Source organism: Emydura macquarii, unplaced genomic scaffold (assembly GCF_026122565.2).
Source record: "Emydura macquarii macquarii isolate MOO-44397 ecotype Brisbane River unplaced genomic scaffold, CSIRO-AGI_Emac_v2 contig_2473, whole genome shotgun sequence".
Taxonomy (NCBI): Eukaryota; Metazoa; Chordata; order Testudines; family Chelidae; genus Emydura; species Emydura macquarii.
Genome location: NW_027132610.1, coordinates 20,229,632 through 20,256,094, shown reverse-complemented (window position 1 = coordinate 20,256,094; position 26,463 = coordinate 20,229,632). Strand labels below are relative to the sequence as shown.

Sequence of the window (26,463 nt, the reverse complement as noted above, 5' to 3'; positions counted from 1 at the left end):
GATTAAGCTAAAGTACACAAAGGTACACTTATTGTGGAATAAGTGTCCACATGGGGAGTTACTGCAGAATGGCTGTTTGTGCTTAAAATTCATATCCTAGCTACTTTGCACTAACTTTGCCTTGTGGGCAAGTTCTTAAGCAGGTGCCTATCTTAACTCACATAAGTAGTCCTATTGGCTTTGTGTGGTTAGTTCCCATGTTTTAGAGTTAATTATGTGCTAAGGTGCCTTTTGCTGAATCAGGCTGTAGCTACTGTATATTACTGAGCATAAAAATATGACCACCTCTTAATCTCTCTTAAAGATTCAGAACTTCCATAACCATACTGATGACCTAATTAATAGGTTATGTGCTACAAAGCTGAGGTGGAAAAGTATTCTTGATTAACTTGTAAAAACATGTTTTGATATACCTAGTTAAGCAAAAATATTCTTTTTTCTAATATGTTTCAGAACTGTACAGTGAATCCTAAAGATGGTATCCTGGCAAGAGTAGAAAATCTTGGAAGCATCTTCAAAGATAAATTTGCTGAAGCAGTGGGGCAGGGATGTGCTGAAATTGGCTCACAGGCAACTAAATTTTGATTTCACATTATTCATTTGAATGTTCGCTAATGTGAGACAAAATGTACTTACCAGCCTTTTATTGTGGCAATAGAGGAGGATAAAGTAATATTTTTCTCAACCTGGGGAAATGGGCATGTAACTTTGGCAATGCTTTAAGACATTATTTGACCAACAATTCAGCGTACATAAGATGGTCTAGAAAGAAAAAATGCATACACTTAAAATATTTTAAAATTAATGTTACTTTAATGAAGGCTAAGAAAATTACCAGATAAAGTATTTTAACATAGTTGAAACTGTATTTACATAGTTATCTGTTAATCTACCCTCATGCATAGGATTACTGAGCCTTTATATGGACCTGGTGGCTTGTTTCCCATCCAGTCACCAGAGCACTTGCATTTCCCTACAGTGACTTGCATAGCAAGTTCAACCAACTTAGAAGCTCAGTATCTTCCAGCTGACAGCTCTGCTGTCTCATCTTAGCAACTGAAAATTGCCCTGTGCACTTTGACTTAAACACCTTCTTACAACTTCAGTCTGTCATGATTCCCAGTAATTCTTGCAGACTACCCTAGCACTACTGGCCAACTTGGCAGGGGCAAATCAGATTTCCTTTGAGTGGTCCCAGCATGCACATTCTTTCCAAAGGATGGAAGTGTATTTTGGCTTTGTCACTGAAATTTGAGAGAGTGATTTTTATATTTTGGCTTGCAGTAACGTTGTGTAATGTTCTTGACTTTCTTCATTTTTAGAGATATAAGCTTGGTGTAAGGCTATATTACAGAGAAATGGAATCCATGTTAAAGTCGGTAAGTTTAATAAGGATGAATTACTCTTAGTGCTTTGTTCCTTTTTGAACATTAAAGCAAATCACAACCCTATTTTTGTTCATATATTTCAGGAGGAAGAGCGCCTATCAGTTCACAATTTTAGGTATATGTTTCTAATCATAATAGAAAATCATTATTGGTGTGCTAACACTAGTATTAAGGCCTGCATTCTTTTTCAGCAAACTTCTGAACAATAATATCTTCCACACATCTCTTCTGGCCTGTGCTGTTGAGGTTGTCATGGCTACATATGGAAGTAAGTTGAATCTATAAAAGTGCAAGATATCGTTGCTGTTGTTTATTAGTAGTAATAGCCACGTAGAATTAATTAAATTAGTAACTACATATGCACATTACATTTAAGTATCTGAAACTTATAAACAGCAGTGAATAAATATAGAGGGAAAAATTGATTTATACAGAAGATCATATCACTTTATTGCTGAATCACTAATTTTTTGTCTTTTTTACTTCAGGGAATGCTTCACAAAGTGATGGCACCAATACTGAAACAGATTTGTCTTTTCCATGGATTCTCAATGTTTTTGATTTAAAAGCCTTTGACTTCTACAAGGTGATTGAAAGCTTTATTAAAGCAGAACCAAGCTTGACAAGAGAGAGGATAAAACATCTAGAACGCTGTGAACATCGAATTATGGAATCCCTGGCATGGCAATCAGTAAGTAATATTTTTAAAATAAGTAAAAATGTGTTTCTCCACTTAGTATGTCTATATAGAGAGAAGAAATTATACCCACCTCCATTAGATTATATATAAAATTGTATTAAGAGTTATTAGTAATAAAATAAATCAGAAGACCAAAACTAGCTTGGTTTGTAGATGTCCTAAAATTCTCACTGGCCAAATTCTCACTGGTATAAATCAGTTTAGCTTGACTGACTTCTTCAGTGAAGATATGTTGGCTTATTGTCATCTGAGGATCTGGCTCAGAATATTTTAAATGCACTACTCCCAAATTATACATAATATTTTGGGGCCAGTAAAAGCAGACAAAATGAATTAGTAAATGTTATGCTTTTATCTTTCTCTTTTGCCACTTGTTGCTCCCATTCAGAGCAAGAGCCTTAGTACAGTACTTGGATATTATTGTTAGTGTTGCTGAATACTGAGTTGCCTTGTCTCCCACACTTGGATCAGTTTGGATTTCTTGGTAGCTCTGTGCTGCCCTGATCTTGAACAAACTGGCCAATAGTAGTACATTTGGTACATGTTTCAAGCTTGTAGTGAAGAGTCAGCCTAATATGTCAGGGGATGAAGACCACCATGGAAGAGCCTATTCACTGAAATTTTAATGTCTGGTGAACAAATTTTTGTAACTTGTTTTAAATGAATCATAAACCTGTAGCTCCTTCCTTTACAATGTTGCAGAATTTGCCTTTCACGATGAATGCGATCCTTGAATGTGTAACTGGAGTAGCATAGAGGGTAGGAGTAGAAAAGTGTTAATTCCATGGAATCAGAGAGACCTTTACTGGAATATTGTATTAAATTCTGGTAACACTTTAAAATGACGTTGAGAAATTGGGAAGGATACAGAAAAGAGCTAGAAGAATGCTTTGAAGTCTGGAAAACGTGTCTTACAGTGAGAGACTAAAAAAGCTCAATGTATTTAATTTATCTAAGAGAAAGCTTAAAAGATAATGACTTGATCACAGTCAGTAAGTATTTAGGCGGCCAGAAGACATCAGGCTCTTCAGTCTATTAGACAAAGCCATGACAACAGCTAGAAACTGCAGCCAGACAAATTCAAATTAGAAATAAGGGACAAATTTCTAAATGACAGTGATTAGCTATTGGAACAGATTACCAAAGGAAATGTTGGATTCTCCATCTCCTAGGGTCTTCAGATCAAGACTGGATGCCTTTCTGGAAGATATGCTTTAACAGACTAGGTACCTTTTAGTTTGTGCTAGCAGGGGCTTACATGGTGCAGTTAGAGCACAACACACTAAAGTGGTCTACAATCAAATCCCTGTAATTTGGTCTGTGGCATTGTGTGACAAACTGTGAGTGAAATGTAATGGTCTGTGATATACAGGAGGTCAGACTACATGATTCAGTGGTCAGTCCCTTCTGGCCTTAAGTTCCTATGTGAATTTATTAACATCCAAAATCTGGAAGATGAAGCTAGATGCATACTACTCCTAGTCTGAATTTAAGTTTTTAATTGTGAGGGTGATTAACAATTGGAACATCTTACCTAGGAATGTTGTGGATTTTGTCATTTGAAGTCTGTAAATCAAGATCGGATGTAAGCTCAAGTTCAACCAGAAGTTACTGGCTTGAATCACTTGATGAAATTTTGTGAACAGTGCTGTGCAGGAGGTGGTGTATTAATTTAGATGGAATAAAGGGGCTCAGAGTCAAAGGTGTTAACATAACACAGTCACCATCCAACATTAAATTGGTTTTTAACAAGACTTGGTATACAGAGAGCTCAGCCTGCTTAGTATCATGGCAAACACACCACTAAAATCCTTTAAATCTTTTCTTAAAGATTTAAAAAAAAAAAAAATCAGTTAAAGCATTTGAAATGTAAAGTATTAAATAAAGCTTTCATTTTAACTACGTCCTTTGTTCCCTTTCCTTGTAGCTGGAGAGAGTTTGCAAATGAAAAACTTGTTTTGACAGTCTTTTAGATGGTATCAAATATGGTAATAACTGTCCTTTTGAGGAAAAGACAAAAAGATAGTGGAGGTGAACTGAAACTGCTATTATTAAAATCCCATTTCCAAGACGACAAAACAAGACACACGCACAAAAGGGGAGAGAAAAGAACAGCAAAGACAGAAAATGCAGCTTCTGTCTCTGACATTCACTCACTTTCACCTTCACTGTTGAAAAACACAGGCATGCACATGGTCTTATCAGCCACTCTGAGACCTGGCAAACTTGTACCAGTATTTGGCTGTTTAGGGCATTGCTTTTAGATGCCTCTTCCTGGACACAGGTTTACAGCAGTGTTGCAAAATATGAAATCTTGGCTGGCTAAGAGAGAATCTTATTCGACAAGGGAAAAAGAGAAGGATAGGAAAGAAAACAATTAAGGTGGGGAAGGGAAAGAATATACAAAGGGGAGGTGAAGGAGACAGTCTCACATTCTAGGTGGCATATGGCATTTAGCCAGAGCTGGTGCATGTGGCAATGTCCTCTGGCTCCCTCTCTTGGGCCTGATCTGGTCAGTACATTTTTCAGGATTAGAATGAAGAAGATCCAGGGTCTCAGGAGACAGTGAGGGTGGCAGCCATGATTAGGACCCTATCAAATTCACAGCTGTGAAAAACGTGCCATGGACCATGAAATCTGGCTATTGTAGGGGAGACCAGATTTCACAGAGCTGGGTGGCTGGAGAGCAGTAGCTTGTGGCCAGGAGCTCAGCTCTAAAGGCAGCCTTGCCACCGGCAGCAGCACAGAGGGCAAGGTGGCATGGTATGGGGGGCTAGAGGGATGGCAGGGTCAGCCTTACAGATGGGTGAGTGGGCCACCGCCCAGAGCCCTGTGGTAAGGGGGCCACCGTGGTAAACACCCCCTCCTCCACACACACAGAGCCAGCTCTAGGTCACTTAAACTCCCGAGCACTGGGCCTGGAGTCGGAAAGGGGCAGGACTGGGGGCGGCCCAGCCAGGGTCTCCTACTGTGTAACTGGCTCCAACTACTAGTCCTGGATGGGCTGAGGAGAGACAGGACTTCCCCTGCACGGGCTGCTCCTGGGGCCGAGTCAGACCCACATCTAGGAACCGCTGCTGGCTGCGAGCCCAGCTCTGAAGGCAGTGCCGCTGCGGTATTGCCACTGTTACTTCTGTGTTGATTCTGACGGTGGCACTGGGTGTCTGGCCAGCAACTGCTCTCTGGCTGCCCAGCTCAGAAGGCAGCAGTGCAAAAGTAAGAGTGGCAAAACCATAACCGCCCCGTACAATAACCTTCTACCCCTCCCCACCACAACCCTCTTTTGGGTTGGGATCTCCACAGTTACAACACCATAACATTTCAGATTTAAATATCTGAAACCATGAAATTTATGATGATTTAAAATCCTCTGACCGTAAAGTTGATCAGAATGGACAGTGAATTTGGTAGCGCCCTAGTTATAAATAGCACCCTACCAGGTAATTTACAGGCCTGTTAGTTTGATCTCAGTAGTATGCAAGGTGTTGGAAAAAATTTTGAATGAGAAAGTAGCTAAGGATATCGAGGTTAATGGTAATTGGGATAAAATACAACTTGGTTTTACAAAAGGTAGATCATGCCAGGTCAACCTGATCTCCTCTTTTGAGAAGATAACAGATTTTTTTAAAACAAAGGGAATGCAGTGGATCTAATTTACCTAGATTTCAGTAAGGCATTTGACACGATTCCACATGGGGAATAATTAGTTAAATTAGAAAAGATGGGGATTAATATGAAAATTGGAAGGTGGATTAGGAGTTGGTTAAAGGGGAGACTACAATGGGCCATAGAGAAAGATGAACTGTCAGGCTGGAAGGAGGTTACTAGTGGAGTTCCTCAGTGGATTGGTCTTGGGACCAATCTTATTTAATCTTTTTATTGCTGACTTTGGCACAAAAAGTGGGAGTGCTAATAAAGTGCTAAATAAAGTTTGCAGATGACACAAAGTTGGGAGGTATTGCTAATACAGAGAAGGATCAGGATATCATACACCAAGAGCTGGATGACCTTGTAAACTGGAGTAAATAGGATGAAATTTAATAATGGAAAAGTGCAAGGTCATGCACTTAGGGACTAATAACAAGAACTTTTGCTATAAGCTGCAGATGCATCAGTTGGAAGTAACAGAAGAAGACAGGACCTGGGCCTATACTGGTTGATCAAAGGATGACTATGAGCTGCCAATGTGATGTGGCTGTGAAAAAAGCTAATGCGGTCCTAGGATGCGTCAGGTTAGGTATTTCCAGTAGAGAGAGGGAGGAGTTAGTATCATTATACAAGGCATTGGTCAGCCCTTATCTGGAGTACTGTGTGCAGTTCTGGTTTCCCATGTTTAAGAAAGAGGAATTCAAACTGGAACAGGTGCGGAGAAGGGCTACTAGGATGATCCGTGGAATGGAAAACCTGCCTTATGAGAGGAGACTCAAAGAGCTTGGCTTGTTTCGCCTAACCAAAAGAAGGCTGAGGTGAGATATGATTGCTCTCTATAAATAGATGAGAGGGACAAATATCAGGGAAGGAGAGCAGTTATTAAAGTTCAGTGCCAGTGTGGACACAAGAACAAATGGATATAAACTGGTCATCAGGAAGTTTAGACTTGAAATTAGACACAGGTTTCTAATCATCAGAAGAGTGAAGTTCTGGAACAGCCTTCCAAGGGGAGCACTGGGGGCAAGAAACCCAGCTGGCTTTAAGACTGAGCTTGATAAGCTTTTTGAGATGATGGTATGAGACTGCCTAATTTGGCATTTGACTGATCTTGACTACTAGTGGTAAATATGCCCAATGGCCTGTGATAGGACATTAGATGGGGTGGGTTCTGAGTTATTACAGAGAATTCTTTCTGGGTGTCTGACTGGTGAATCTTGCCCACATACTCAGGGTTTAGCTGATCGTCATATTTGGGCTCAGGAAGGAATTTTCCCCCAGGGCAGATTGGCATAGGCCCTGGGGGTTTTTCACCATCCTCTGCAGCATGGGGTATGGGTCACTTGCTGGTGGATTGTCTGTACCTTGAAGTCTTTAAATCATTATTTGAGGACTTCAATGACTCAGTCATAGGTTAGGGGTCTATTACAGGAATGGGTGGGTGAGGTTCTTTGGCCTGCATTGTGCAGGAGGTCAGACTAGATTTCATAATGGTCCCTTCTGACCTTATAGTCTGAGTCTATCAGTCTAAATTCATGGCCATGAAAAATGCATCATGGACCATGAAATCTGGTCTCCCTTGTGAAATCTGGTCTTTTGTGTACTTTTACCCTATATTATATGGTAAAAGCATGCAAAAGTGCACAGTGTATCTCAAACTGGGAGTCCCAACCCAGAAGGGGGTTTGCAAGACTTGTGTGTGTGTTTATGTATGTGGTGGGAGGGGGTCACGGTTTTGCCACCCTTATTTGTTCAGCCTTCAGAGCTAGGTGCCCAGCCAGCAGCTGCTGCTTTCCAGCCACGTAGCTTGAAGGCAGCACCATCACCAGCAACCAGTAAGGGTGGCATGGTATGGTATAGTCACCTGTGCTGCTGCTGGTGGGCGGTGCTGCCTTTAGAGCAGGGCACCTGGCCAGCAGTCACCGTTGTCTGGCCATCCAGCTCTGAAGGCAGCACAGAAGTAAGGGTGGCAATACTGCGACTCTCCCTTATCCGCACAATAGCCTTACGAGCACCCCCCCCTTTTGGGTCGGGACCCCCAGTTTAATAAATGCTGAGTGTTAAGGGCTTTACTTGTTTATATGTTGCCATTTTAAAATACATATTCATGCTTTGTTACAACACTGTGAAATTTAAGATTTAAATATCTGAAATTGTGAAATTCAAGATTTTAAAAATGCTATGATGATGAAATGTATGAAAATAGAACGTGAATTTGATAGCCATGATTGTAAAGGTTGCTCCTTCCTTTTCTTTTAGTTAATCAGAGTAGTGGTAACCTCCATCCATTCATCCATATTTTCTCATTAAAGTCTCTTTTTCTTTTTTAAGGACTCCCAAAAGGCGTGATGGGCAGGTTCCACCTTCTTATTATTTTGTCCACTAATAGTCCTAATTTCCAATACCAGTTTTGGTTCATTGTTTTTTGGTTTTAAACGGTCTTGTTTACCAGCATGGTCTTAACACAGTTCTTTAATTATATTAATGAGACTTTTTGTTTATACTAATTTAGTCTGTTTCTTTTTTGCACTTTTTCCCATCAGCATTTATTGTTATAGGTTATTGTGAGACATTTTATGAACTTTTATTTACTTTTTACAGTTGAGCTCACAATTAAGGTAAACCCTATTATCACAACAGACGTCAGACTGTCTAATCACAATAGTAAGGAAACGGCTGACCTTTGAAGATACTATTTGGGGCTGAGGTTGCCAAACATTGAAGAAACTGATAATTTCATTAGCTTAACACTGTTCCCATTGGAGATAACAATTACTATTAACCTCAATGGGCGCAAAGATAGGCAAGTACTGAATACTTTTGAAAAGACTCTCCCCCATCACACTTTCTTTTGTGATGAAAAATTTAGATCCATTAGGGAGCATCTTATACAGTGCCAAGTCCTGTGTTGTCAATTTTATAGCAAATAAAAATGGATGATTACAATTTGTGTAACTTTTCCTTTAATTTAACTTTGTTCCAATGTATGATCTTCATTATTAATCTATTTGTGTATCCTGTATCAAGAAAATTACTGTCTCCATAACATATTGTACATTATTTGCTCTTTTCAAAGGCAATAGCAGAGGAGACAAAACTAGGAGAAAAGCTGCAGTTGTCGCTTGAAAACGGGTTTTTCTTTATATCAACTTAAATGTTTCCCTTTCTCAGTTTCATCCCATTGTATTTTATTATATTAACCCTGATACCATACAAAATACGTCATCCCACACACTATCAGTTGAAGGATCAAACTTCAATTACTTTGAGTCCAACTGTGCAGGCCTCCAAGAGAGGAAAAAACTAATGTAAAACACCTCTAAAAATGACCTAATATAACTTTTTCTAGGCATAAAGATGTCGCAAACTTAAAGTCTGATATGTTGGGCTTTTCAAGAGCTAGGAAATGAGTGGTGGTTCCACTGGGAAATTGGGAGTCTTCTCTTTTCTAGTACTAAAAAGCTATTTCTAACTCTGCAGGGCAACAGAATTTAAAGGCATGGCATTTTTAGGTACAGAAAACCTGTTGCAAGCTCAGATCTAAATCTTACCTGTTCTGGGCTTTGAGCAAATGTGATTTGTGGGGTGAAGGAAACATTTCTGTGGCAGATTAATTTAAAATAAGAAGTGGCTATTCAAAGTTGTTCAGGTGTTTAAATATTTCAGTAGTCCTGTGGAAACTGATTTGTGAGCAAGAGGGTAGGGAATGAGTTCAAAGGTGAGTGATAAATTATCATGCTCCTGTGCAGTTCATTACTTGTGTATTGCCTCCAAACAAAAGTCCTGTGTATGTATGAGGGAGATAAATTATGCACATCACTAGATGCTGTCTTCAGAAAGGATGGGTAATTTGAAAGATGTAGTTCAAACTTGTAAATGTTTTTATATTTTTAAATACTTTACAAAACAGAACAAAGCCACATGACTTATGGTTAAGATGACATGCTATTTATGACTAAGTGCTAGTTGATGCTTGATTTTAACAAATCACCTGAATTCAGTAATTTGATTCTAAATCAGCTGTATAGGAAACAGTTCAACTTCCTTACTCTCATGTGGAGATACTCTTAAATAAAATTGTGTGAGATGTTAGATTGTATTGATTATACAAAACTTAGTGTGGTGGAAAATTACATGATGGGAGAATAGATTCCATGAACTAGGTAGAGAGAGGGTCAATGGGGAATACTGATGTTGCTTTACATAGGTAAAGAAAAAATGCTTATTTAATTATAACCCTTTAAGCTGTGCACTAGCTAACCCTAGTAACCACATAGTTTTATTACTGTTATGCTCATCCGTTCTCTCTCTCCACTGAAGTCAGTGGAGTTTCACTAGTGTAAAACCAATGTGTGAGGATAGTTGAGCCCAAGTATGAACATGCTTCTCAGAAAGTCAGTGTAATGGTTACCAAGAAAGCTATCCTCTTTTAAACAGCTTTGTAGTGTTTAATTTTTTTTTAATTAGAAGAAAACAGATTCTTAGGAAACTGAAATATTTCTTTGTGCGTGCTGAAAGCAGACATTTCTTAATTAGAGGTACAATGTACTATGCTACTATGAAAGAAACTTGAGTGCAGTAAACTAATACAGATGATTAGGTAACAGTGGAAGGTTTTTAAAATAAGAGAAAAAGTTTTACAAATGCATGCATCATCTTTTATATTCCATAATTAGGAATGTAACTTATCTTAGTACTACTTCCACTGAGTAGCCTATCCTAGTCACTAGCTGGGTTTCTTCCTTTAGCTATTTATAATAAATTGTTCTACTTTATCCTGGCTTTTCTTTATGGTTCTGTCTTTTTTTCATGCCATTGTCTGCTTCTGAAAATTGATTCATAATGTGCAATTTTAGACAGGAGTCTGGTAAAAATTTAATTTTTGGTGACAAATTGGGTACAGAATAACTTTAAAAAACTTCAGGCAATGAAGCTAACTTCCAGAGATGCACGGTTAAAGGCATCTTGCAGAATTTCACTGAGGAAAAAATTAAAGAGAGTATCTGATCTTTCTAATTTATTTTATTCTGCTTGAAAAATATGTTTAAATTAGTTTTATTTCTGTATCTTATTGGGAGATAATATCCTGTTATACACCAGTCTCATGATTGGTCCTGTAAAAGTGTTTATCACTTTCACAGTTATCTGATTTAGCCATCTATACTTAGGAAGGAAATCACACTTTTGTAGGTCATCTCTTGTTTTAACACCAGAAGGTAGCCTGCCAGAATAGAGGAGTGAAAAGCTTTCAGGACTAATAGTTTTGAAAAGGTGTCATCCTCTGCATTGATTCACTCAAGATGAGAATATTTTCCTTCCTCTGGGTCATTTATGTCCTTACTGGAGCACTAAGCACTTTGTTTTACCCACTTTAAACCCCTCCTATTGTTAAGGCCATGATCCTTTTAGATGCAAATTGTTTGGAGATAATTTTGGAAACCATTAATATGGCTTCTTAATTCCTTATTAAGACAAAGGGATCATTGATATGCTCCACAGATATTTTTTTACCAAGGGCTGTTCATGCTACCCTTCACTGACATATTTTTGACACATGTATGGATGGATGTCAATTTGATTAATTTATTCAGATTTAATGGCATGAAGATTTTATTTTTTATTTAGATTTGAAATAAGAAATGCATCTATCCAATGCTCTAGGAGCTCTAGCGTAATTAAATTAAATCCCAGCAGCATTAAAATCAGTTCCATAGGCACCTGGCTGACCAGCCTGTCCTGTCCCCTTCTTTACCTAGGAAGCCAACTCTTAGCATTCTTCAGAGACCCTTTCAAACATATCTTTTGCGGTGTGCCTGAAAAATCACCAAATCTGGGCTATTTCAGACCAAGGGCAGGGAAGCAAGTTCCAGGGTCTCAGAGCCCTCACAAACAGCACCCTGCCCACTGCCCCCTCTGTAATATGAAGAGGATCCAGCTTTAATGTCTCTGCTTACCATAGCTGTGGCAGCGTGTCACCAGAAGAGAGGCATTCTCACTGCACTATTAAACACTTTAAAGTTTAATAAGCCCCATATTTGATCTGGCATAAAAATCACATGAATTTCTTTCATTCTCACTTCCTAATATCTGAAAATGCATTTCCTTCTGGGAACAAGGGCCTCAAGGTGGTTTAGAGTAAGGTTACTTTGAATGAGTCTACAAAAAGAAACTCAAGGCACTGGGATTCTCTGCAGGTATACACAAGCACATGCAGTAGCACTTCCTGTCTCTCAAGCTGTACTTTGTGCCTGCTTAATCAGTATTTACGAGCAGAGAGGATATTGAAATCTTCATGATTTATTTGCTGGTGAGTAGGCTTCCTGTAAAAGTCAGTGCCTTGCTTGTTTGAGTACAGTAGGGGATGGGAAGCTTCACCCACCGTCCAGGGATCTATCCCATTCGCTCAGGCCCTTTTAAATTGCTGGGCCCTTAGGCAATTGACCCCTTTACTCCCCCCAGTCAGTGGGCCTGATGCCAGATGTTCCATTAAAGCCATTTACATGAAGTACAATGCTGTTTTTACACAGCATCTACAGATTAATGTAATAGTCAATATTTGCAGGCACATGTAAGACAACTAAATATATATTTAAACTAGGTTTGTAGCTGATGGCCTCATCCTCTAAAAGAAGGCTGTACTGTGGATAAAATGAAATTGCATAGTAATTGCTGCTGACTACATTATTAAAATAATCCAGGGAGAAAAGAATTTCTTCACTGAGCATATACTTGACCAGTGTGTCAAAGAAATCAATTTAAGTGCACGCACAAAACATCTAATTTTTTTGGATTATAGTAAGGTTGTAGAAAAAAACCTGTGTGAAATAGTATGTAATTTTAAAGACCATGGTGTAATGAATGAGATAGCAGAGTTTGTTGTCTTTGCAAGCTTTGTCTAGAAATGTTCACATGCCAAAAACAAAATTGAGGAAAGCCTTCCAAACTGAAAAATTGCCTGCTTATGAAAACGAATCATTAAGGTCCAAATTCAACAAGTACTTAAGCAAGTTCCTAACTTCAAGCATACGAGTAGGCCTACTGGTTTCAGTGGGGCTACAAGTAGGATTAAAGTTAAATACTGGATGAACTGGGTGTCTAAAGGCCAGATTGTGAACCTCTTGTTCAATGGAATTACTTATGTAACTCTTCACCATTGTGAATAAGGGGTTCATTATGTGGGACTAAACACTTCAGTACTGATCACATTGGGCCTGATCCAACTCCCAGAGAAATCAATAGGACATTCCATTGATTTTAGTGGAAATTAGATCAAGCCCTTTGAGTCCATTCAGGGGAGTGCAGGGCTTGAACGTTTACCAATTTTACTAGTCAGGGCCTGTTTAAAACAAACAAAAAACCCACTAAGTAGCAGCCCCTCCTGCAATGTTGTAGTGAGAACTGTGGCCGCAACTTCTGCTTACTGTGAAGGTGGATCATACCTGGGTGCTAGTCTTTTAGGATACTAGAAAGGAAAACAGATGCTTAGCGCTGAGCTCATGCACTGGGCCATATCAATTAAATGTGTTTTGTTTTATTTTGTTTTTTGACACACTAATTAAACATTCAAAAGACTTCCTTTGTTTCTAAGCAGTTGGTCATGTTAATGTTAACACAACATTCATAGATTTATATGTTGCAGTAATAATGAATCATCTCAGACCAACCCTGTTAAAAGGTGTATTCATCATGATATAATTTTGATTCAAGTACAAACACAACCAGAAATTAGTACTAAACAGCCATTAGCAACTGCACAGTGCAGCACTTCATAATGTATGATCATTGTTTGTTTGGTTTTTACCTAATTAAGATTCAATAAGTTTTTCTCATTGTACTGCTTTTATGCACAAGTTTAGAATTAATAGTTTATCTCTGAATAAAGGAATTTCAGATAGTCATGACAAGACTGATTAAGGGGTTCATGAGCATTCATCACTAACAAGTGCTGTCAGATTTGCTTTAGGATACTTCTTGGAAATAATTCTCACTGGGCTTACTTCTGATTTTTAATCTAACTTCCCGTTTAAAGAATAGAGATTATTTTTTCATAGAATAATCTGCAATCCAAACATATTCAAACCAAGAATTTTAGGAATTTACTTTTCACTCTTCTCTGTGTATTTACTATTTTGTGTTTCTCTCAGCTTGTAAAATGGACATAAAACAGTTAGTTTAGAAACAGACCAGACACTAAAGTTTCAGTTTCAGCTTTTTATATACTACCACAATTTTGCAATATCTGTTCTGCAGATACGTTAGGTGAATGTTTTTAAAGTTGCTATTGGAATTATTTTTTAAATTTCATGGAAACAAATTTGCTGCTCTTAAGTCTTGTAAAAGCTTGATTTTACAAAGCCTGAATTTTGGGCTAAATTTGATGTGACTGTCTCTTTAAATATGAAAGTTAAATGACACCTGGATCAGATTCTACTGTGTTATATCAATACAGCGCCCGGGGTGAAATTATGCTTCAGTTACACAGATGTAAATGTAATATAACTTAAATCCAGTGGAGTTATGCTGGATTTATTAACAGCCTTGCCTGATGTATCTGAACCACAGCCTCAAATAACTGTTACCGAAGTTATATGACACTCTCACTATTTATTGCTGCATTGTGATTTGAGCCATTTTGCGCTTTACATTCCTATGGAAGTTTAAAAAAAAAAATTCCCCTATTATCAAGGCAGGAGTCCAAATTAACTTTTTTTTAGTATGCTCTTTATTCAGCCATATGCATGCTTTTCTAGTGCTCCAGGTGATAGCTGGTCAGAATTTCCATTTCAGAGGAAATTGCACCATTTTGAAATTTGGTTCTGTTCTGATTCAGAATGAAAACATATTTTCAGAATTTCCTGTGAAATGAACTTTTGTAAAATTTTCGTTTCAGAAACACTGAAACATGTTTCTGAAACAATTTGTTCCCTAGGTTCCCCAGCAGCTGCTGACTTAAATAGATGTGATTCTTGCCAGTTTCACTGCTGCCCACTACTAAATAGCAGTGATGAACTTGACAAGAATTATTTGCAGTGTTGTAGCCATGTTGGTTGCAGGATATTAAAGAGATAAGGTCTGAAGTAGACCTGCTCTGTGTAGCTTGAAAGCCTATCTCTTACACCAACAGAAGTTGGTCCAATAAAAGGACAAACCTCATCTCACCTTGTCTCTGACAAGAATTGTATCAGGCTTGGTCTACACTTAACCGGTGATTCAGCAACAGTCGACGGGAGTTATGCAAGCTACGCAGAGTAGTTTGCGTAACTCCCGTCGACTGCTGTGCTTCCCTTCTGCATGCCGTCTTCACTGCACTGCGCTGACGGGAACCGCGTTCCCGTTGACACAGCGCTACACCGCTTGAGGGGGTGGATTAACAGCGTTGACTTCTGGATTGATTGAACGGGTCTTCACTGACTGCTCAATCGATCCAGATAGGTCGATCTGACAGCGGCAACTTTGCCACCGTCAGTGTAGATGCACCCTCAGTTTCAGTCAGCATCTGTCAGGGTTTCCAGTGTCCTTAGCTTCAGGACAGCTCAGTGTTCCTAAGTCTTTCAGACTCTTGGGCCAGCTGGCTTACTGAGCTGCTTAACTCTCAGACCAACTGGCTCCCTAGGCTGCAGGAGTTGCCCCAGGAGTCTGAAGCCCTGGACTCCCAACTCCACAGCTGCCCTTTTGGTGGGCTGCTGAAGAATTGGGTGGGTGAGCTTGCAGGCAAGTTTTGAACCCTGCCTGTGTTCCATTAGAAGATTATCAAAATCAGCATGTTTCCACAGAATGTAAACATGTTTGATGTACTATGTTGAACATGTTACAAAAGTGTACTGATCCTACAGAGAAAGAGGTAAGGGAAGGCGTGGCTGAAGTTGATTGGCGGGCAGCCTACATATATGCATTATCTTGTCTTTAGCTGAGAAGCATTTTAAATCCCCAGTAAATACAATTTGAAATATTAAATGGATATTATCAAGATAAAAATCAAACTTAAAACAAATCATTGTACTGATCCTTGCTTTTAGCTAAACCTTAGACTGCTAAAGCAGAAGGTTAAAAACAACAAAAACCAAAACAGTTTAATTGATTTTCAAGCAAAATTCATTTACTCAAATGTATCTATCATTTTTACTTCAGATTCTCAACGCTGCAATGTTTGGATAGCAAACTCAGCACAGATGTGCAATAACTTCTAACCAACAGATTCCATTTTGTTCTAAAACAACTATGGAAACACTTCTGTTGATTTTAGCTTTTTAAATGTGAGGCGAGTTTCCTCCTTAGATTTCTACCCTAACACTCAAATGCTAGTACCCTAAGGTACAATTGATTAGATCTAACAAAATTAGAACTTGCCCATATTTGCAGATTTATTGAGATGTATAGACCTTACAATATATTGACTATTGGGAATTCAATGAATGAATTACATTTTATTTGTAAAATGACTGTAGAAAATAATTTTGAGGACAAGATGGCAGAGTGAGTTAAAACATTACAGTGGGATTTTCAAAAGCAGCATAGGCACACAAGTCCCATAGACTTTCACTGGGGTTTAGCTCCGAAGTCACTTAGGTGCTTTTGAAAGTCCTGCAATAGCCACTATGCAAGTTTAAATCACAAGTGAAAAATATTTCTTTGTTTCTAAAGGATTTGTTTACATTGTAAAACCACTGTATAATCTGACCTGAATGAGGGAAAAATGGGGGTCAAACCAGCCAAGAGTGTAAGAACCAGAGGTGTATTGAGGCTAATTATTGAGAACCATTGACAGAACAATGTGGGGAAACTTGTGCAATGTCTGTGCTTATGAACCTCACTTTGTTTGCTTTAACTTTTGAAGTGCTTTTTAAACATTGAAAAATAACTATTGAAATGCCATTGTGAGTTTCTATATTTATTGCCTTTTAATTAGTCCATAGAAAGCTGATTTGTTTACAAATAAAAATGTTTTTCTAACTCCCTGTCCTGCAAATTCATCCTGGAATCTGAAGGTCAAGTTGATTTAATCTCTGGATCACAAATAATCACTAGAAAATATTCTTCATTCGCAGGTTGATTGATATATGAGACAGAATAGAGTCTAGTACTGTCTCTTAGCTTTTTGGTTGTGCAGTACTCCTAGGAGTAAAGTAATTTAAAACTTACTTTTGTCAGTAAAGAAAGAATCTGACTCTGAATAAGCCTGGGAAGTAGGTGTTTTAATTAGTTATTATTTTTATTCATATAAGTCTGACCATAATTACACTTTAACAAGTTGTGGTTGCTAATGAGAAACTTCCTTTTTTTTCTCTCGCTACATTTTGGTGGCTGTGAGGAGGGTTCATCTATGATTTGGCATTTACTACACTACAAAAGTGACCCTACAGGCCCTTGAAAAGCAATGGCTAAAATTTTCAAAAATAGGAATTTTTGGCAATCCCACTCAGAAATGCCTAAATATGGATTTAGAAGTCTAATTTGAGGCACCTATTTTTGAAAACGTTGGCCAACATTACCTATATATCAGTACATACTCTAGCTGAGTTTAAGATGTGTTAACTCTGCTGATGGTAGATTTCTCCTTATCTGAGATCTAAATAGTATGTACTTTATCTATATCTATACACACACAATACTGTCTTCATTACTATTCTTATTCTTACAATACCTAGAAAACTAACGTTTCTTCCTTGTGAAATGACTGTGGAGCTTAATATCAATATTTTCTAACAGTTTAAATTATGGCCAGAGCTAAAGATTTCTTGTCATTGTGAAGCACCTGTTAAAAAATATTTTCTTGTTTTTAGTGCCTGATGCAGATTTTTAAGACCATTAAGTAAAGGCATTGACATGAAGTTAAAGTGACTTTTTCGAGCTCTTTTAAAGAGGAATTAAAATACAGATTTCAGTTAACGAGAAAATACTATAAAATTAGAATTTATCCCCTTTAATCTACTCCTTTACCTACATAGGATCTATCTAAGTGTATTGCTGCAAGCCACTTGAAGCCCCATTAACTACAGTGAGGTTCTGCACAGGCCGTGCACCATCTGTTGCAGTCTCAGGGCCTTAGTTATTGCAATTCTAAATGAACACTCCTTTTAAATTAATGGCATGTCATCCATTTCTGAGAGCACTGAAGGTATATGTGTAGTAGATGTACTATTCCTAGTATATTTGGTAGCAGTGAAATGGTTAAATTACTCCAGGTTATGAAGTACTGGAATATTTATAATGTTCTTTTATTTTTTCAAAAAAAGACATTTGCTCCATATTGTTGAATTGTCAGAAATTTTTCTGTCTTTAGTGTAGTATGGTTTTAAACATAGGTTCTCTTACACAATCCTGGAATTTTGCCATAGGTAGTGCCAAATGCTATAGCAAAACTTAGTGGATTCTGGCGCCAGTAATATGTAAATACTTATAGTTTCTCATCCCAAGAATCATTGTAGTATGGAATACAAAATACAGAAGTCCTGTATTAGTACAATTTCATAGCAATTTAATTTATGTATAGTACATGTTATGGAGATAGATCGTCATAGTACGTCATATGCAGTGTTGTAGCCATGTTGGTCCTAGAATAATTGAGACAAGATAGGTGAGATAATATCTTTTATTGGACCAGTTTCTGTGGGTGAGAGCACAAGCCTTTAAGCTTACACAGAGCTCTTCCTCAAGTCTGGGAAACATACTAAGGTCTAGTCTACACTTAAAACTTACAGTGGCACAGTGTAGCCATTTTCTGTTGACGGGAGAGAGCGCTCCTACCAACCTACAAGCAGCAGCAGCTTTGTTGGCAGGAGAGTGTCTCCTGTTGACATAGCACTGTCCACACAAGTGCTTATGCTGGCAAAATTTAAGTTGCTCAGAGGTGTGTTTTTTTCACACCACTAAGCGGCAAAAGTTTTGCCAGCATAAATACTAGTATAAACAGGGCCTAAATGTTGCAGCTAACTACAAGGTGGAATATGACTGTAGGGGAGAAATACCAGGGAGGGAGAAAAGTTATTTAAGTTCAGCCCCAATGTGGACACAAGAACTAATGGATATAAACTGGCCATCAGGAAGTTTAGACTTGAAATTAGACAAATGATTCTAACCATCAGATGAGTGAAGTTCTGGAATAGCCTTCCAAGGGGAACAGTGGGGGCAAAAAACCTTGCTAGCTTCAAAACTGAGCTTGATAAACGTATGGCGGGGATAGTATGATGGGACAGCCTAGTTTGGCAATTAACTGATCTTTGACTACTGGCGGTAGATATGCCAATGGCCTGTGAAGGGATGTTATATGGGGTGGGTTCTGAGTTATTACAGAGAATTATTTTGTTGGGAGTCTGACTGGTGAGTCTTGTCCACATGCTCAGGGTTTAATTGATCACTATATCTGGCGTCGGGAAGGAATTTTACCCCAGGGCAGATTGGCAAAGGCTCTGGGGGTTTCTTGCCTTCCTCTGTAGCACGGGGCGGGGCTCACTTGCTGGTGGATTCTCTGCACCTTAAAGTCTTTAAACCATGATTTGAGGACTTTAATAACTCAGTCATAGGTTAGGGGTCTATTACAGGAGTGGATAGGTGAGGTTCTGTGGCCTGTGTTGTGCAGGAGGTCCGACTAGATGATCTTATTGGTCCTTTCAACCTTAGAGTCTATGAGTCTGTGACCTGAAGAAGAGCTCTGTGGAAGCTTGAAAGCTTGGGTCTGTCACCAACAGAAGTTGGTCCAATAAAATATACTAGCTCACCTATCTTCTCTATAGTTGTATAGTATGTCATGACAAATCTAAATCTGCATAAAATTTCTGCATTTTGCTTAGATTTAGCAGTAGAAAACTCAAGCAAGCAAAAGAAATGTATAAGCGATACCTCACACCTCTTTTAGGTACTCTGTTTCCCTCTATTATATTTGTATGGGGCTAGCACATAGGAGTTCCACTCGTGAACCTAGAACCAACTGTACTAGGCACTGTACAAACATATAACAAAAAGGCACTAACTGCACCAAAGCAGGTAAACCCCTGTCTGTCTTTTGCTGTTGTGGTAAGAAGTAATAGTAATAGGTAAATTAGAACTGTTGATTTGAAGTTAGTTTTCTTTTTTATGGTCTCTTTTGGAATTTCTGCTATTTAATAATCTTGTGAGCTGTTATCTACCACATTTCATATTCAAAACTATTTAAAGAAAGCTGTGTAATCCTCATTACCTCTACACAGTTGGTAGGTAAATGCTGTCCTCACTTTATAGATGTGGAAATGGAGGTACTGTAGAGAGGCCAGGCATCCGGGTTTGAAAGCTTTGGCCTTAAAGTTAGGTTCTAAATCTGTGTTTGGGCATCTAAATATTAAAAAGTGCTGAGCATTCATAAATGGGAGCTGCAAATGCTCAGCACTTCTAAAAATGAGGTAACTTTTTAGACGTACCTAAGCATGGTGTTTTAGTAACCTTACTTTTAGGGCACATAGGTTTAAAAATTTTGGCCTAAGAATCTTGCTTCAGGGATACAGAGGGGAGTTGGTGCCAAGGTCAGGATCTTAGTCTTGTGCTTAGACCATGCTGCAGTGAAAATTCTGAGTATAATGTGGGAGGAACTACAGTTAGGATATGCCTACACTGCAATCAGAGTTGTGACTGCAGTACTTGTAGACATACCCAAGCTAGCTTTGGTAACAATAGCAGTGAAGCCTCAGCTGCTAGCTGCTCCGGTATATATTCAGAGTCCTGGGTGAAGTTGTACAGCCCATGGTACCTGCTCGAATATAGACCTCGGGTCCTGGGCAGGGTTATGCAGCTAGTGTTGCCATTGCTTCACTGCTATTGTTATTCGAGCTAGTTAGTTCATAGCTAGCTTGCGTATGTCCACACATGCTGCAGTCACACTTCTGACTGCAGTGTAGATACACCCTTAGTGTTTGGCTTTGTTTTTTAAATGGTAATGTAGAAAGTCTGTTTTAAAGGGCAGTACCCTTAGGTACAATTTTATCTCCTCAGCCTGTTCTGGCCTCTGGGCCAATGATTTTTGTATCTGTCATGTTGGAAAAAGTCATCCTACTTCACCTGCCCACATTCTGGGAGAGACTAGGGGTGGGTTCATTGTGCTTAACTTCTATAATGTAGGATGTCGTGCCACAGTTCACCTTTCAGTTGATCAAGGAGTAGCTTTGCCTAGCTCAGACCCTAGGCCATCATCTTCTGTTTGAAGGATGGCAGCTGGTGAGGGGTTGGTGAGTGTGCGCACATGTGCACCCATCAGTAATGAGACTCAGAACATCATTCTAACCATCTTGAGAGGAGAGCAAGAAAAAGACAAAAGTAAAGGCCATCCAGTTAAAATGTAACAAAGCACTGCACTAACAAGTAATTTTAAATTTTACTCCTCTATCCATTTTCTTTTTATGTGTGCTTGCAGAGTCAGGAACTAACTTTGCCTACCAGCAGATGCACAGATAACTTTGCAATAGTTATGTAAAATGTAATGTCAGCTCTTCTTAGAACAACTAAAAAACCCCGAGTTTACACAAGCTAAAGTGAAATCAACTATCAGATTATTGTTCTTTATAAGTATAACTGATTACAAATTTTATTTAAATTATACTTTAAATGCTATTTTATAGGTCCCAATATAATATCATTAGGCTCTTTGAATCAATGCAATTGAAAAAATTACTAGTTTTAACTTCACAGATTTGCCAATAAATTTATTAATCTGAAGAGCATGTATAAAACTGTTAGATGAATACCTAAAACAAGATGGTAATATCTTCCACTGGACCAGCTTCTCTTGGTGAATATAAGTTGGTCCAATAAAAGTTAGTATTTTGCCCACCTGGTCTGTCTCTCATCCTGGGACCAACACAGCTACAACAATACAACAAACAGATCTTTTACAATAACTTTCTGGGTTTTTTCTTTTTCTAAAGTCTGGTATGAACTAAAGAAAGATGTCAAGGTCAACAGCTGAGACCATTTTATAGCACTGGATGTATGCTGTGCCCTAGCGTAAGGCACAAGTTTTAAAATTTTGTTTTGCAGAGTCAAACTCTGCTGTAAATAACAATTTCCTATCATACTGTATGTTGTTCTGTGCTTGTTAGGAGCTAGAGTTAATGTCAATGATGACATACTAGTTCTGATTGCATTTGATACAGTATTTGTATTTCTCCTTTATTTTTTTCTGAATTCCCCCCCTTTCATTTTATAAACTCACACTTAGCATTTATGTTTATGGCAAACTTTTCTTGTTAGAAACATTCAAGCATTCCTGTCATCATGGAAGTTTTACTCATTATCCACTGAATTCTATATCATATTTGTAGTTCTTAGTTTAGTTTTGGTACCTTGGGTTTTCTTTTCTATATGACTGTGGTGTAGTAATATTGCTGTAGGCTGCCAGACTCATTCAGAATCAAATTATGGTAAGATAAGCTCCTTAAGCAAAACAAATATACATTTTCAGTAATAGTAAGCAATATGTATTTCTAACCTAAAGGGAAATTTGAATAAAACTTACATAGAATAGTAGACCCAATTGGATAATATACTTGAACATTAAATTGCATGTTCCAGTATGCACTTTCTGTAACATGAACTTGTCCTTTCTCAGATTGCCCTGAGGATTTCTACATGTTATACTGATCAGAGAAATCCAGAACACAAGTATTCTTTAGAACAAATTTTATTCCAGACTCTATTCTCTTTGGGAGAAACCACTGTTTTTAACACTTCATTTAACTTTTAAAATATTTATTATTTTACAGTAAAGTCAAACAAATTCTGAGCAAAATGTGCCCAATACTTCAGCTGCTGAAGAATGTATGAAAATCAGGGAAATTTTAAATTTGCTTCCATTGTGTATTGCTTACTTATTTGTAAAGATAAATGAAAGTTGCATTCTTGCTTCATGTAAGCTCTTAATTCTTAAAAATTCCTGGATTTTTTGCAGTAGCTTTCAGGCACCTCAAATAAATAATTATTTTTATTCTTTCTAAATGTACAAAAAGCTCACATTTAAAAACCTAGACATCAAAATTATGGCACTTCTCTGAACTACAGAACGTCTGCAGGGCTTCGTAGGCCCTAGGCACACTTGCTTTTGTAGGCCCCCCGACCGAAATAACTAATTTGATTTTAAGCTATTAATAAATAGTTCTTTAAATAAAAATAAAAATTTATATATAAAAATCTTTTTCACAGGCCCCGAAAGTTTCATAGGCCCTAGGCACTGTGCCTATTGTACCTAATGGATAATACGGCTACGGCCTGAACGTCTAGGATTGGCCTACTTTACAATAAACAATTAGCTGTCTTTTCCTGTCATCTTGGCAAAGATATTTAATACGTCACTCAGGATATCTGTAAAAACAGCGAGAGTCCTGTAGCACTTTAAAGACTAACAAATTTAATTTCTGCAGGCATAAGCTTTCGTGGGCTGCAAACCAATTTTCATGTGAGGAATACTCATTTCTCATTAACAGAAGACTTGTGTTTTTTCAATAGCAGTCAAAGAAGCACTTTGAAGTTAAATTACATGACCCAAACAGAACACTTATTTAAAGATTTTAGTCTTTGTTTTAGCCTTATTTGCTATAGTTTCTTAGGCACAACTTTGAGTTTGTTTTGTCTGCAGTATTCTTATCTAAAAAATTGACAAGTCTTGTTTCAGTAACTTTATATACTTGTTAATCCATCTGTAAATTTATTTTTACAAAGGAATAGCTTAAATTTTGTAAGCAAATCCTACAAAAGATGGGGAAGTGGAACCTGTACTACTGGACACCAGAGTTGCAGTAACTTGATCAATGCTTTGAAGAATCCAGACATTAAGAAATCATCATGTAAATAAAATTGTTGCAGCCTAAAATAATCATATCCTCACAATTTAATATTTTAAATTAAATTTTTAACCAGTTAACACAAACAATGTGAAGACCTAGTATTTTATCTCTCCATGATTTGTTGAATTGTAAAACACATTTGGGTCTTGTTAGTATCGACTTACGTTTCCAAATATCAGTTTTGTGTGGTTCAAAACTGTTAAGGAGACACACCAGGGACTATATAGCAGGTAATGGTAAAGAGTATCTATGACATAAAAGGCAGAAGAGAAACTGGACACCTTTTTAAAATATTTGTAATTCTTACAGTAATTCATTTTTCTATATAGTATGTTTACAAGTGACATTAACTTTTTCATATTTTTAATCATATAAACAGTTTGCTAAGATGAAGAAAGTGTAATCTTTGTACAAAAAAAATTTCTCAGCTGAAGAAAGGCGCAGTTCAGTTCCTGTATATTCTGTTTAAACAGTAGATTCTTTGTCAAATATTTTATCTTTTAAAGTCTGGAGGCTGTGTTGAAAAAAGTTTTCAGTAATTTGAATTTCAGAGAATCTGGAATTGCGTATTCTAGTTGACTTGTTCTTTTTTATTGAATTTTGAATACTGTCTGATGTAAAATAGTATATTATAGGGTCAAAACAACAATTTGAAACTGCAATGCATAGAGTGATAGGATACATAGTCCTGACAGCAGATTCTACTGAACAATTAATCCATTTTTGTGTTCTCATAAGAGAATAAAGTATAAGGGTAATGTTATATGGCACAAAACAGAAACAGAATATCACCAAATGGACAAAAATCATTTTGAGTACCTTGTTTTTACTTAACTTGTTCCGACTTAATGTAACTGGCTTATTCAAAGTCCTTAAAACCATAGTAGAACAGGTCACATTTAAGATCAGTGGGATAAAAAATCCCACAATTTCGATGAAGATAACAATCCTTGATAGATAGGTTTTCCATGTGGTATCAGAAAAGTTTTCAAAACATGTTTGTTGTTCATATCCAGAGTCATTTCGGGAACTAGTAGCCTGAAAAAAGCTTGCTGGCATGCTTCCTGCTAGTACAGTTATCCATACTGCACCGCAGACAATTTTTGCATTTCTTTTGGTTCTGAGAGTCTTAGACCGAAATGGGTATACTATGGCTAAAAAGCGATCAACACTTATACAAGTCAAGAAGAAAATGCTTCCATACATGTTTGTATGAAATAGCGTGACAGAAATCTTGCAAAGTATATTTCCAAATGGCCAGTTTCTTGTTGTAAAGTAATAAATCCTGAAGGGTAATGTAAACACAAAAAGCAGATCAGATATTGCTAAATTAAGCATGTAAGTTGTAGTTTCATTTCTCACTTTTAATGTAAAAGTAAAAATGTATATAGCAACGCAATTTGATATTAGACCAAGGACAAACACCATGCTAAACGTACATCCATATAAAGTATACTTAAAGGAGTCAGTGGAACAATTAGAGCTTACCATTATAATGGCAATTTAAATTTACAAGGTTGAATTCCTTTAGTTAGCAGCCCTTCTGTTGTAACTGCTTTAAAACCTCTGGATAGCTTGCAGATGAGTTTCGTCTGAATGGTTTCATAAGTTTTCCATTTTACTTGAAAACATCCTAGATGAAACATGAATGTTGTAGAAGGAAGATACAGCTCTGGTAATCACCAGATCATTCTTTTCTTCCAAATGCCACAATCGTCACACATCCAGTCCTGGGCAATAATAAACATATTCTTACATGCATCAGATGAGGTCATCCTTATATTTAATTCCACACTCGATTTCCCAGATGTTAATGAAGCTGATGTAGAACTTGCTGCTTTATGTTCAACTGCAAGTAAAAAGTAGAGAAGTACTGTAAAAGCAAACTTTTTAAAGTTGTTTAACTTGGAATGTGAAACTTAGGTTCCTTAGGAAAAGATTTCCTGGGCTTTGTAAGATGTAGGCATTTCCATCTCTCTCACTGCCTTCTTGCTGTAAAACAAGCTTTTCAACTTGCCTGAATGCTAACCCCTTAGGGCAGAAAGCAGGCTGCTTAGAAATTCAGAAATAAAATTCTAAAGCATGTTTGTTCTTGCTGAATTTAGAGAACCTCCTCAGATGCTGAGCATATAATATGCCTTGCTTATTCTGAAGAGAAAAAAAAAGAGCTCAGTCAACTTGTAATATGACATCACAGGCAGAAGAGGCTGGACTTAAAGAAAGAATGGTTTCAATTCAGATTATTTGCCTTTCTTTAATCTGATAATGTGTCTGCAGGGAATATATCTTGGAGGCATGCAAATGGTCACTAGCTCAGTGTGGTGGAGCAGTTTGCTATTAACTCTTTATGTACTGGAAAAAAGTCCCTTGTGCATTTAACATTTCTTGAATTGTTTGACAGATTCAGTGAAAACTTTTTTTTAGTTGTGAAAGACTTTTGGGCTGGCAGAATAACATGCATATCTAAACATTTCATTTTCTTTGTTAGTAAAATTATTTAAGTTTTAAAATTCTTAATGGCTATCTCTGAAATGTTCTTAAAGATGTAATTTTGGAAAAAGTTTGTTATAATACATAATGCTTACAAGAAAGAGAGACTAACTGATTAGAGAATTAAGATCTAAAAGTACTTAAACATATTAGCAGATGTATAACCTACCTCATGTGAACAATTCTTTTTGAAGTCAGAGGAAGTCAGTGGGACATATTTTTTTTTTCCTATGAGAACTGTTAATATATGTAAAGAAAGGTCATAAAGACAGTGGAATTGAATCTGGGGTTTTCGTGGGTGTGGAGAGAGAAAATATGTTGAGGGAAGGAGAACTTAGTCTAACAGTGAAAATCACACAAAGCCAAAATTCTAGCTAAGAAGACATCCTATTATCACCTTGATTGCTGTGATTGTATGTTATATTCCTTTTCACTC

At 37.5% G+C, this 26,463-nt stretch overlaps 2 protein-coding genes across 4 annotated transcripts in view; one reads left to right on the top strand and one right to left on the bottom strand.

Annotated features, from left to right (window-relative positions):
• RB1 (RB transcriptional corepressor 1) overlaps positions 1–26,463 on the top strand; it is a 137,046-nt gene that overhangs the window by 66,502 nt on the left and 44,081 nt on the right. For all 3 annotated transcript variants that reach the window (XM_067563114.1, XM_067563115.1, XM_067563113.1), the window contains 5 exons: positions 454–570; positions 1,323–1,379; positions 1,472–1,503; positions 1,580–1,656; positions 1,877–2,079. In XM_067563114.1, the coding sequence (XP_067419215.1) occupies positions 454–570; positions 1,323–1,379; positions 1,472–1,503; positions 1,580–1,656; positions 1,877–2,079 (486 nt within the window). The remainder of the gene's footprint in view (positions 1–453; positions 571–1,322; positions 1,380–1,471; positions 1,504–1,579; positions 1,657–1,876; positions 2,080–26,463) is intronic.
• LPAR6 (lysophosphatidic acid receptor 6) lies at positions 23,822–25,627 on the bottom strand. The gene is made up of 2 exons (XM_067562758.1): positions 25,026–25,627; positions 23,822–24,822 (listed from the first exon to the last, which is right to left on the bottom strand). Exon 2 carries the CDS (start codon positions 24,741–24,743, stop codon positions 24,003–24,005), a length of 741 nt encoding a protein of 246 aa, XP_067418859.1. The 5' UTR covers positions 24,744–24,822; positions 25,026–25,627; the 3' UTR covers positions 23,822–24,002.